The sequence below is a fragment of the Nothobranchius furzeri genome, chromosome 1 (genome assembly GCF_043380555.1).
Source record: "Nothobranchius furzeri strain GRZ-AD chromosome 1, NfurGRZ-RIMD1, whole genome shotgun sequence".
Taxonomy (NCBI): Eukaryota; Metazoa; Chordata; class Actinopteri; order Cyprinodontiformes; family Nothobranchiidae; genus Nothobranchius; species Nothobranchius furzeri.
This window is the reverse complement of record NC_091741.1, coordinates 41,135,222-41,148,915: the sequence shown is the minus strand read 5'-3', so window position 1 is coordinate 41,148,915 and position 13,694 is coordinate 41,135,222. Positions and strand designations below refer to the sequence as shown.

The 13,694-nt window shown below is 41.8% G+C and overlaps 1 protein-coding gene across 6 annotated transcripts in view; it reads left to right on the top strand.

Moving 5' to 3' along the window:
- Positions 1-13,694, top strand: part of ppfia2 (PTPRF interacting protein alpha 2) — a 197,472-nt gene that overhangs the window by 144,907 nt on the left and 38,871 nt on the right. For all 6 annotated transcript variants that reach the window (XR_008563029.2, XM_015961054.3, XM_054739777.2 and 3 more), the window contains 4 exons: positions 1,676-1,777; positions 3,718-3,882; positions 4,160-4,234; positions 11,806-11,916. Coding sequence is in view for 5 of the 6 variants with exons in the window: in XM_015961054.3 (XP_015816540.3) it covers positions 1,676-1,777; positions 3,718-3,882; positions 4,160-4,234; positions 11,806-11,916 (453 nt within the window). In the remaining variant the exon portion in view is untranslated. The remainder of the gene's footprint in view (positions 1-1,675; positions 1,778-3,717; positions 3,883-4,159; positions 4,235-11,805; positions 11,917-13,694) is intronic.

Below are 13,694 nucleotides of genomic sequence, written 5' to 3'. Positions count from 1 at the left end.
TAATTTTTTTAGCATAAATGAGAGCAAGACCGAAATTATCGTTTATTTATTTATTTATTTTAAACCTAGTGGGTCGTGGGCTGTTTCTCCTTCTCTCTTGGATGCATTATCACCTCGTCCCAAAGATGGCATCTCAAACTTGGGGGTCAAGGTAAACTTGGAGCTGAAATTTGATAAGCAGATAAAGTCTGTCCTAAAGACTCATTCATGCTTTTATTACCTCAAGAATAGACTATTGTAATGGTCTTTGTATTGGTGCAGAATCCAGCAGCATGTTTGCTAACAGGCACCTGTAGGTGGGATCACACCCCGGTGCTAGATTCTCTTCACTGGATTCCAGTTGTTTTTAGAATTTGTTTTGGAATGTTTGCGCTGAGACATACATCTTTATATGGGCTGGCACCATCATACCTCTCAGACATTCTCCTGTATGATCCACCACGCCTACTGAGGTCAGCTGACCAGCTGCGGTTGGTTTTTCCAAGGGCAAGGCTGAGGCGGAGAGGTGATAGGTCTTTTGCTGTGGCTGCTCCTAGCCTATGGAATCAGCTGTCCGTCAGTATCAGGAAAGCCTCCTCGCTTGTGGGATTTAAAACACTTCTCATCACTATGTGACTGTTGCACATCCACTCTTGTTGGATTTTTTTATACCCATGTTTATTTTGTGTTTTTACCTAGTATTATTTTAGCTGTGAGGTGTTTTATTATTGGTGTGTTACTAGTTTTTTTTTTTTTTTTTTTTTTTTTACATTTGCTTGCTTACTTTTAACTGTACTGCTCTTTGGTCGACAGTGTTGTGTAGAAAGTGCTATAGAACTAAAATTGGATAAAACTGTTATTATATCTCCATCTTCAGGTTAAAAACTCTGCTCCATGTTTATTTAGAATCAGCCACAGCTGATCGCTAAGCTTAAGCTAATTACTACGAGACTCCACTGCACTGGTCTGCAGCTGAGGCAGCCACACCTCCACCTGGCTCAGCCTCTCGGCCAGCCCTTGGGGACGCCACTGCATATTTGACTCCAGACTACTTTGTTTTAAATGGGTTACTCACTGATCCCAAATCATAAACCTGCCACCGCCATGCTGACTGTTGGTGTAAGCTGTTTACGTCAATTTGTTTTGTTTTGTTTTCTTTTTCTATACAGTCTAAAAAAATGTTTGCTGCTTGACCCGATAATAATGCTCAAGGTCTGTGTGGTCAAAAATAAACTTTTTGAAGACTGATAGTAAGAAAAAGGATGGAGGCTTTTCTTCTTATCTTAAGTGATCATCTCAGTTCATTCAAGTGATTTGATCCTTTTATTCTAAAATCAAATCCAATGCTGCTGCATGATGTCTATGTCCTTAAAGGGGACGGAGATGACAAAAACAATCTTATGAGTTTTCTCTGCAGCTTTTGCGACGGTTCTTGTAACAAACATTTATGCAAAACTCTGAATTACTTTGGAAGGTTGCCAGGTTAAATGTGACTATCATGGTGATTCCATGGGGTTCTTCATCTATTGGATTGTCTCTTCCAGTTGATGTGGGTGGTAATTTATCTGTTGTTTTTGTTCTATTGCTTCACAACTCTGAGCATCACTGTACCTCGGGTTTCTGCAGGGTTTAGTGTGATTCTAACCACAATCCTGACCCATTTCTTACTTTTCTCTCTCTCTCTTGTAATTCTCAGGAGTTTGCTGCACTGACCAAGGAGCTGAACGCCTGCAGGGAGCAGCTGCTGGAGAAGGAGGAGGAGATCTCTGAACTCAAAGCAGAGAGGAACAACACCAGGGTAGATAAAGCTTCAACATGCATCCTTTAAACATTCAAAAGCTGCTTAACTTTTGGTTTTACAGCCAGTGTTGAGCAGTAGGAGCTTATCGCAGCAAAAAGGCTTTTTATTTCTCCAATGTCTGACTTTTGCACAAGCTTCTAAAAGGTTCTGCAAGTTTAGATGCCATCCATAACTGCCAGCTGCACACGGTGATAAACTACCTTCTGCAGAAGCTAAAGCTTTCCTCTGAAAAGCACCAGAAGTACTGAAGCAACCACACATGCAGCCTGTCTGTTAAACCAACAGGGTGTCCGTGGGTCCTTAAAAAGTCTTACATTTGCTTTTCCAACTTTAAGGCCTTAAAAATGACTAATGATCCTTAAATCCAGTTTCCAAAGTTCTTAAATTACCAAAGACCCAATAAACAAGATTATTTTATTTCTATAAAATTTTGTGAATTTCTAGTTAAGTGTTCAGCATTTTTTTTTTGTATGATATTGGCAAAAGCGGAATCGTACACATTCAGTTGGTTGTGAAAGGGGGCTATTTTAAGTGAGCACATTGGCTGGTTAAGCTAGTGGGAGCTTGCATCATGGGCAAGTGCAAGTTTAATGGTAACTGGATGGCTAATCCCACGTTCGCAACGTGGTTAGCACCGGTTCCAGGTAATAGCTGGAAATTATAGCTTAAATTAAATTTTTAAAATTTGGTCAATGTGGCCTTAAAAAGGGTCTTCAAAAGTCTTACATTTGGCTCATTTAAACCTGCAGATACCCTGAACCAAGATGCAGCTCATTCGAGCTCCACATTTTCCTTTTTACTTAACATTGATGGCTCTTAAACGGGAAATCCTAATGTCACCGCTGCCCGGCAGTGTCCACTTCAGCGATGATCTGGGTGGGAGGGATGAACCAAAAACATTAACAAATCAACTCAGTTTTTATGGAGCTCCTCAGTTAGAAAGTATTCCCTTTAGAAACCCTTGAGCACACGCTGCTGTTGACAGATACGCCAGCTTCCCGTGCCTGTGCTGATTAAGTGTGGATTCACAGTTTTGCAGTCTTGTTGAGGCAGAGGTAGACAATTTTAGCACAGCTGACCGAGGAATCCCGAAAAAGAGAGCGACAAGGTGCAAAAACAAGTCTTTTTCACACTTTATTATCACCTCAAATCCTCTAAGCAGGCCTTAATGAAGCTCGGTTTGTCGCTGAAGGTGTTTTAGTCTATAATTAAATATTGGCATGCATGTGTAGGCAGACAGTGGACAGTTGGGATGTCTTTGGAGAAATAAGTCAAACTTTATTGGCTATTTGGGAGAAATCTCATAAGTGGACGCTTTGCACAAGCAGCTCAAACGACACACAAAAGACTGGAGAGCATTTCCTGAACAGGACGAGACTGCTGTCTGCTCAGATTCTGAGGTTAGGAGGACGTAAACACTTCCTGAGTGATTCAGCCGTGATCGTTCTGCTGAGCGTGCAGGACTATCCGTAGACCCGATGGCTGCTGATCCAGCTCAGAGAGACGATTGAATCAGACAAAGAAGAGAAGCAGCAGCACTTACTCTCCTTTCAGGGGACTTTTTCCAGACTTGGCAGTGCAACCAGATATTCCGATGCTGCATAGATCCCACACAGTGACAGAAAGCATCTGGAAAACAGGAGGTAGTAGGAATGGCTGGTTTGCTCAGATCCAAACGGTAACGGGTTTATCCAGCACATCGATGCAGTACGAAAACTTGAACCAGGTGTTTCAGAGGAGGGACAAAAGGAAATACCACTTTGAAAACATCATTGAATAATCTTGTTTATCCTGAGATTTCACGGATGCTGCGATTTTCCCAGTCAGACATTTTTTCATACAGCTGCTCTCTGAACGGTTTGTGTCGTTCTGCTTTTCTATAAAACACCCCAGTGACTCTTTGTCCTCCCTTTTTTTTTTTTTTTTTTTTGAATCAGTTACTTCTGGAGCATCTGGAGTGTCTGGTGTCCAGGCACGAACGGTCGCTTCGAATGACGGTGGTCAAGCGGCAGGCGCAGTCTCCATCTGGGGTCTCCAGTGAAGTGGAAGTCCTTAAAGCCCTCAAGTCTCTGTTTGAGCACCATAAAGCGCTCGATGAGAAGGTAAACCTCCGACTGTGCTTCAGAGAGCCTCATCAAGGCGTCAGAGGGTTTGCAGGACCCTTCAGTCTTTCATGAATGTGAAACATCCAATAATAATATACAGGTAGAGCAAGAGCATCAGAGAAGCCCAATGGGGGGAGAAAATGACTCATTTTGCTGCTTTATTGCAATATTTTCTTTATTCTAAGATTCAAGTCGAGCATCAGCAAGAAATAAGAAAATTTAGGTAAATCACTTACAGGCAGATGAATAACGCATTACTTTGATTATTTTTCAGGTAAGAGAACGACTACGAGTGTCTCTGGAGAGGGTGTCAGCCTTGGAGGAGGAGCTAACAGCAGCCAATCAGGAGGTGAGATAAATGATGGATTTGTATGGAAGTAAAACTCTAGAAACTGAGTATCTAGAGTTAGAACAGGTTTCTTGTGAATTTGAACATGTCAGAATGCTTGAAATGGCAAGGATGTGTTTGATTTAAGAGTAAAACTCCAAAGTAGATTTAGTTTCATTTTATTTGTATAAAATCTTTGGTCCTCTAACAGCATTTGAGAAACTGATGAAATCATGTGGGTGAGAATGAAACCAGGTGGTCATGATCTCTAATTACCTCTTGATAAACATAAATGTTAGTTTAAGATTAAAACTGTAGAAATTCCCATCCTTAAAAGTTCAACAAAAATTGTTTTCACAAAAACACAAAATTCTAAACACTGAAATCCAAAAGTGTATTTTTTTTGTAAACAGTATGATTTTGACGCATCAAACAATTCAGAAGTTTTATTTTTTATTTTGTTTTATTTGTTGGGAGGTTCTGAAGCTACACAACAGTTATGAACAATTCCAGTCTGGTTTTTGTAAAAAGCACTAAAAAAACAGCTTTGCTGAAAGTTTCCAGTGACATCATGATGGCTGCTGATAATGGAGAGTGTTGGACCTTTCTGCAAATTTTGACACTGTTGATCACAGACTTCGCGACTCGGTGGGGATCTCTGGAACTGTTCTAGACTGGTTTAGATCATTCCTTTCTAACAGAAGTTACAGTGTCTGTATAAACCAGATCATGTCAGATTCTACTGATCTGTTCTGTGGGGTACCCCAAGGCTCTGTTTTGGGTCCACTCTTGTTTCTACTGTGCATAGACCCTCTTGGGCAGATACTTGATTCTTTTTATATTGTCTCTAACCTATATGCAGATGATATTCAGCTGTACTTTAAGGACTCTGAGTTCTACAGACTGTCTGAATTACTAGAGTGTCTATCAGCTATCACCAGCTGGCTAGAAGATAACTTCCTTTAGTTAAACTCTGAAAAGACTGAATGTCGGATCATTGCCCCTGAGTGCATGGTTCCCTTGATTAGTCTAAAACTTGGTCATTTATCCTCTGCTGTCAAGACAAACTTAAGGAATTTGGGTGTTATTTTTGACCAATCAATGTCTCTTGAAGGTCACTCAAAAACATTGTTCCGAAACTGTTTTTATCACTTAAAAAACATCTCTAAACTGCGAAGGTCGGCGTCAAAACATGAACTTTAAATGGTCATCCATGCCTTTATCTCCTCCCGTCTAGATTACTGTAACACACTTTTTACATGTTTTAACAAAAAAGCCCTTGACCGCCTTCAGTTGGTCCAGAACTCTGCAGCGAGGCTCCTAACTGGAGCCAACAGAAGAGCTCACATCACTTCTATTCTGATGTCTCTGCACTGGTTACCCGTTAACTTTAAAACTCATTTTAGAGTCCTGACTAGAACTTTCAATGCTCTACATGGTCAAGCTCCTCCCCCCAGCAGGTCCCTGAGGTCCAGTGATCAAAGCCTACTGGTTGTGCAGCACCAGGCTAAAGACCAAAGATGACAGATCATCTGCTGCTGTGGCCCCCAGACTCTGGAACTCTCTCCCCCTGAGCCTGAGATCAGTGGACTCCTTTAAAAAGCAGCTGAAGACTCACCTGTTCAGGCTTTTGCGTGACCTTCATCACCACCCTCTTCTTATTCTGCTCTCCCCACCTATTCCGCCTTCCCCAGGATCCACTGATGTCCCTCTTTCCTATTCTCTCTCTCTCTCTCTCTCTCTCTCTCTCTCTCTCTCTCTCTCTCTCTCTCTCGCTCTCTCTCTCTCTCTTTGCATTTTTTTAATCACACTTGTCTATTTTTGCTTATATTAAACATATTTTAAATCATTTTCTAAAATCTTTTTTATATTTTAAATGTTTGGTTTTTGTGAAGCGCCTCGTGATTTTTATCTTGAGAGGCGCTATAGAAAAGATTGTTTTCTTTAAATTACTGAAAGCCTTGTGCTCCAACCCGAGCCCTCAGGTCCACACACCACAACCTTCTAGAAGTTCCAGAGACCAGATATAAAAGTCGAGGTGATCGCTCCTTCCAGACTGTTGCACCCCGACTTTGGAATGATTTTCCATATCCGTACGTAGCACTGACAGTCTGGACACCTTTAAAAAAACAGCTAAAGCCCTTTATTTAAAGCTGCTTTCACATACATCTTTTGTTTTCTTATTTTTAACTCAAATTTGTTATCATCTTTCACTTTTTATGGTATTTTATAATTTCATGACTTTGTTGTTCTGTTTTAAATTTTTCCATTTTAAGCTCATGATTTATGACTTAATGCTTGGTTTTGCTTTGATCTATGTGAAGCACTTGGTGACCTTCAATCTGTGATGAGTGCTAAACAAATATAATTTACTTACTCACTATTTTAGCAATTTCATATCAAACTGTTCTTTGTGTGCAAACTAGCCCAAATCTGTCACTCATAAAAAAACATGTCCTACATTAATTAAAGGGACTTTACGGAGTTTTTAATATTTATGCTCGTGATTGCCCCCTCAGGCCAAAAGCGTAATGGCAGCTTCAATAGAAGGCTCGTGCACGAGGCGCGCATGCTGTACGTGCACACTCCTTAACAAAAGTAACAGCTGAGACAGTCCCGTGTGTGTGTGTGTGCGTGTGTGTGTGTGTGGCCCAGAGGACAGAGGACAGGAGAACGCGCAGCTAATTAATTAAATAATTTGGTTCTGTACCTTTCTCTTCAGCACAGCCGACAAAGGTTTATGATGGGTCAGTCCTCCTGCATGCTCAGATCATTCCCTTCCCTTGCTTGAAAAATTGTTCCAAAATGAAAGTTGAATCCACATCTTTTTTATCTGTCAATTCAAATTTGGGCATCTTACTATAAAAAATATACCATTAATGTAAAAAAGAAACTCTAAATTAACTATGTTCACATCCAGAATCAAACACGAGTTTTCTGCACAGGAGTCCAACATCTTACCAGGTGAGCTATAGTGCCAACAATATACTTCTGATCTGTAACATTTATATTCTTGATGACAGCTGAAACAAAGTTCAAGGAACAGTTCGGAGCGAAAATGTCTATTTTGTTGCTAATTTGCAGGAAATATCTAGAAGAAAGTTCTACAGAAAGTAGCTAAGGGTCCTCAGAAATGTAGCTAGCTTTGTCACTAGGCGTTAGGAACAGCGACAAAGTGGCACTGCCTCTCTCTCTGCTGCTAAAGCTACAGATAGCAAATGCTACGGGTTATGCCTGAGCGTGAACGCGCATGAAGCAGCCTGCTCGACCCGAGCATCTCTCTTTTTCTGTGATTTTACAGAAAAACAGGCAATCACAGTAAAAATGCCAGGGCTCATTCTACAGGACCAGGGCATTGCAGGAGAATGTATGAAGAAGACATTTATTATTTCTATACATGTTTTGGCTGTCTTCTATAACTAACTATAACTTCCTTAAAGTCTCTTTAAGTTGTACAAATTATCTTGAAACTTCTTTTTTTTTTCTTTGTCATGTTTTTGCCTAAACAGAATCATAAAAGTATGTTCAAATCATTGTATTTAGTTTACTTTTACCATATAATTCTTATCTAAAACTTACTTTTTAGACCTCGAAAGACAAAACAATTACAACTTTATAAGAAATTACAAAGTATCTGATATTTTATTCACGTTATCTCACACTTGCAGCCCTTCTGCAGCCTTTCATGAAACTGGAGACTCGTGTAAATTTTAAATTGCTGAAGAACCATCAGAACAGTCGACACGTTTTGGGCCCAAGTCCCTGTCAGCTCAGACCAGCAGCAGGTCTCTCAAACTGCAGATGGTCCCGTTCCAGCCAAGAAAATCCTTCAGGCTGCCACTTCATGACCTGTCAGACGAACCAGCACACCGCTCAGGCCTCGCATGTGAAGAGAAGGCACCAAGAAGGTTTTAGAGGTTTTGCAGTCGCTGCATGCTCTGTTGGGGAGTGGGGGAGTGCCAAAGAGTTGGAGAATGAAATAAAACGTGTCAAGGTGCAAAACCTGGCTGAGTAGAGATGGAGATTCCTAAAGTTGTTTCTCAATTTTTTGAGAAAGGCATGTTTTAAGTTGAATCACGGACATTTTTAGGGCATTGTGAGGAATTCTCACATCACATATCCAAGGTCAGAAGGGCCGTACAGTATGGCTGTGAGGCTTCCCCTGGTATCTGGTTAACAACACGCCCACCAGCTGTGGACACATGAGTGATTTGGCCTTGAGGCGGCAGACAGACGGTTGAACCGGCATCACTGAATAGAAATGTCTCACTTCAGAGGCTCTGGGGGAAGCGTAAGCTGGAAAACCGGTAATTGATTTTGGACTGAGGTCTTGCACAAGTGGCCTGCAGGCCATTTCACCACCGCGCCGAGCCTGATGACATCAGCAACCTTTGACCTTGCGCAGTCACAGGTGTTAAAGTGGTCTCGCATTGATATCTGCCATGGGGGTAAATGCCCAGGTAAATAGGTTGAATTGAAATTAAATGACTAAAATAACCTTGGTGTCATCTTTTTACCTCTCAGTCTGACACAGATGTGCAAAAGGAAGATGCTGAGAACGATCCTGTATTTTCTTCTTCCGTCAGCTCTCGTTCTGTCACGTGTGTTTCTTTAAAGGGGCATTATGGAAGTTTGACAGCCAAAACATGTATAGAAATAATAAATGTCTTCTTCATACATTCTCCTGCAATGCCCTGGTCCTGTAGAATGAGCCCTGGCATTTTTACTGTGATTGCCTGTTTTTCTGTAAAATCACAGAAAAAGAGAGATGCTCGGGTCGAGCAGGCTGCTTCATGCGTGTTCACGCTCAGGCATCGCCCGTAGCATTTGCTATCAGTAGCTTTAGCAGCAGAGAGTGAGGTAGTGCCAACTCAGCCACTTTGTCGCTGTTCCTAACGCCTAGTGACAAAGCTAGCTACATTTCTGAGGACCCTTAGCTACTTTCTGTAGAACTTTCTTCTAGATATTTCCTGCAAATTAGCAACAAAATAGCCATTTTCGCTCCGAACCGTTCTTTGGTTTGACGTTGTTTCAGCTGTCATCAAGGGTATAAAAGTTACAGATACTGTGAATGTTACTGGTGTGTAGCTCACCTTGTAAGATGTCTGACTCTCATGCAGAAGACCTGGGTTTGATTCTGGATGTGAAAATAATTTATTTAGAGTTTATTTTTTACATTAATGGTATTTTTTTTTTCAGTAAGATGCCCAAATTTTTATTTGAGACTCGCCGAACGGCATTGAATTCACAGATAAAAAAGATGTGGGTTCAACTTTCATTTTGGAACGATTTTTCAAGCAAGGGAAGGGAATGATCTGAGCATGCAGGAGGACTGACCCATCATAAACCTTTGTCGGCTGTGCTGAAGAGAAAGCTACAGAACCAAATTATTTTATTAATTAGCTGCGCGTTCTCCTGTCCTCTGTCCTCCAGGCCACACACACACACACACACACGGGACTGTCTCAGCTGTTTTTTTCGTTAAGTGTGCATGTACAGCATGCGCGCCTCGTGCACGAGCCTACTATTGAAGCTGCCGTTACGCTTTTGGCCTGAGGGGGCACTCACGAGCATAAAAATTGAAAACTCCATAAAGTCCCTTTAAAGGGAGGTGGATGAGCAGGATCAATCAGAAATATTAGACACTTTACATCTGGCAAACTTCCTCTTTCTGTTGTATTTGAGCCGGACACATGTGCGGAGCTCTCCATTCGTTATTTGTTATGCTTTTATGTGCTGGTGTTGTTTGATCTCTCAGCTGAAGGAATTACACACAATCTGAGAATAATTTTAGAGGAAAGACACGGGAGACCTGATTCAGTCCTTGTTAAAACTAACGATCAGAAAAGCTGCAGCGTGCAGATCTTTGATACGCAACAGGAACCACGCGGCTCTTCTGTCTCATTTGCACTTCTGAATCGGTGCATCTTATCAAAGCCTGAGACCAACGCTCTTGACATTTGTGTCATCGATTATCTGTAGGTTGCCCTTGCTGTTTTCACAGAAAATATTAGTAAATAAGACCATCTGTTAGCCATCACTATTCTGTTTCCAACAAAAACACAATGATTACAGATGTTTGTGCAGGAGGTTACCCAGACTGATACATGAAGTGCTGCACAGGCTGTTTTTGAAGTTCCTGCTTCAGAGGAAGGGATTAAAGTGAAACAATCGGAATTTTTTTATTGCTGAAGTACTGATTGAGGCAGAGAAGGAGGGATGAAAAGATTATCAGACACATTTTAGACTAAACTTTTGATTGGCACATCTTAACTTAAAAAATATTGGTACAAAATAGAAAAAATGTTAAAATAGCTTTCATCTCTTGTGCTGAATGTAGTTTTAGGCTGTGCAAAGATTAAAGTTTTCTCTAATTCATGCAACAATTTAACAAAATGTATAGAATCACTGAGAGATCATTTGTTTGTTGGTTCTTTGCTGTTAAATGTTCAATTATCAAATAAAAAGTCAACCAGGACCAGGCGGCAACGGAAACTTACGTCTTCACTGCAATTCTTGATTCTATCAAGACAACTTTTGGTCTCTAAATGTTGATATTTTATTTCCGTTTTCTCCTGTTCTAGGGATTTTTAGAATCTATTCTTCACTTTAATGCAACTAAAATGACCTAAATCAAATCTTGGTGAATGTGAGAAGGTGTTTCTCTCTTTTTAGAGGTATTTTTGAATGTTTTGATTGCAAACAAACTCACTTTTATGCAGGCTGAACATGAAAATAGTCTCCTACACCTTTCTCCTGTATTAGCTTCTGATAGAAAATAGACGGTGAAACTCTAGGATTAGGAAAGCCTGACAGATCTACGTCACACTGTCGCTTGACTCGTGACAAGGGAGTATGTTGTTGGTTTAGCGTCCAGAGAACAACAGAGAATGTCTCTGTTAAGCTTGGTTTATGCTTGACGCATTCACTTTCCGCGCGGTGATGCGGCTCGCGGCTGGAACGCGCTTCACAACTCGCAGCGTTTATGGTTCGTGCGGCTCGTCTCTGCGGTGAGCCAATATTCTCCCAAACTGTAGGGGGCAGCATGGAGCTCCACGGCATGCATCCAACACTACACCACAGTAGAAGTAGAAATTACTGTTTACAACATGGCATTTCAGCATTTTTAACAGCGTTCTCGTCTTTTCCGACAGTGCGAACTATTTCTCTCCAAGAATTATTAACAGCATGTTGATCACGGTGATCTTTGAGAGCTGAATCATGCAAATGTCTGTATTTACGAACCTCTGCCGTGCCGGTCCGCCATGTTTTTCCGCGTCCGACCGTCCGCGTGGTTAGAAATTTTCCGAGGTGCGCGTTGCGGAAATCTTGGGCCGTGCGGAGACGCGGTGGAGGGGCGTGGTTGTTAAAATGACGCAAAATGACGCAACTTTTCCGCGCGGAGCCGTGCGGACCTCGCGGACGCGTCAAGCATAAACCAACCTTTAGCAGTGTCAGACAGTGTTATGGGGAGGGGGGGGGGCTGCAGCAGGACACCAGCCGTTCGACCTCCCACCGCCACCTTTAACATGTTTCTGGAATACATTTTAGGTTCCTGATTACACCTTTCATCTAAATTCTTGATCCTACAGATTGTTGCCTTAAGAGAGCAAAACGCTCACCTCCAGAGAAAAGTTGCATCCGGAGACGGAGGAGAGGATGTCCTGGAGGGCAGCGAAGTGAATCAAAAGCTCCACGGAAAGGTGAGATTGTCTAGAAAATAAAGCGTAGCGCGAAACCAGGTTATTAGTTCATCTTTAGGTTTGCAAACATTTAATTTTTGTTTTCTTTTTTCACCCAATTCAAGTTCCCTCTGCTTTTCAGTTTAAAAGCAGGTATCTTCCTCCTTATACACTTTATCACCCGATGCTGTTTTTTTATCAGCAGCATCCGAGCACCAAAACCTCAGAACTGGAACACATTTACATGCAAACAGCAGCTAAAGATACCTGGATAGATCAATGAAGATGCTATTACTTGGCTGGTCTGCTGCAGGCTGCAGCTTGAGGTTAAAATGTCAGGAAAAAGACGAGGCGTGTGCACGCTGAGGCATGAGGTAATGAGGAGACCGCTATCGTCTGCCCTGTGTTGAGGAGATAAAAGGACGGAATATGAATGCAGGTTGTTTGCTGCATGTTTATGTTTGGGTGTTTACTCAAACACTCCTAACCTTGCAGTGATGAAGAGGGTTAGTTATTCAACATCACTGCAATCGAGGAGGCTCACAGAGGCCCGGCAGGGATGACGATTGGTGGAGAGTGACAGCCTGTCCACCTGATTTAGGGGACATGTGCTCGTGTTCGATGTCTGCGTTAATGTGACGGGTGGAAAGAGGTCAGGGAGAGTGGAGACGGTCCGGGGAGCAGAGGAGGTAAAAGTCGTCTGTCAGAAACATTTTTTTGTTTAGATCATTTTAGGATTTTATTGTGCAGATTTGTGCTCCCACCGTTTCACACAGTCCAAATATTTCTTCATTAGAATTATAAAATACAGAAATATGATGGTTAAAGAGTCAGTGAAGTAGTAGCTGGTGAAAAAAAGCTTAATAAGTATTCAAATGAATGGGTGAATAACAATTCCAAAACAACCATTCCTTTCTCTCCTCTGAATGAGAAGTTACATTTACAGATGAAGTAGACTACAGTTGTAGTAATACTCGAATAAAAACACAAGCTTAAGGTGTGAACCTTCAAGAGAAAGCGCAGTCAGTAATCCTGTGTGTCTCAATCGTCTGCTCAAAGCGCAATTCTCGTCTTGGCCAGTATGACACGGCATATGTTGAATTAGATATGCTGTTTCAAACACTCTAATCCCATAAAATGAGAATAAAAAAGCACACTTAACAGCTACAGTTATGGTTTCAGCTGGATATTTAACCAACAGTGAGTTTGTGAATGAGGAAGTGACAGAGTCAAAATGAGATCCAGCACCTTCTAGCATGCTAGCTAGTTGTTTTCTGTAAGCTGGGGCAAGGTTGGCTAATGCCTCAGAGACAATTAGTTCACGGATGCTGATTGGCCCAAAGTTGTCCAGTTCTGCCTAGCAACCGAATATGATTGGCTGTTTAGCTGCATTTCAGAGGAGCATTTCCCAGTGACCCTTGGGGTGAAACTAGTCCAGTGGAGGTAGCGATGGGTACCGAATTCAGTACTTTTTAAGGTACCGACCGAATTCCACAGTACCGACTGGGCACCGATTCACGTCATTTGAAACGGTGCCTCATTTCGGTACCCGTCCTTCATAACGAAAACTTGCCTAGACAGCTGCGCATGCGCAAGAGCGTTGGATGAAAGGAAAACAACAAAAATAATGTCGGAGTGCACATGAAACGTTTCAGGATGTACTGGGAATTCCCAGACTTTGAACGAATGCCAAATATATCCGTAGCCCGCAGTTCGATCAAACAGAGGACAGCTGCACACTTCCTTTTCCACGCCCCACACACACACACACACACCCCGCTTTAGACCAGTCGCAGCAC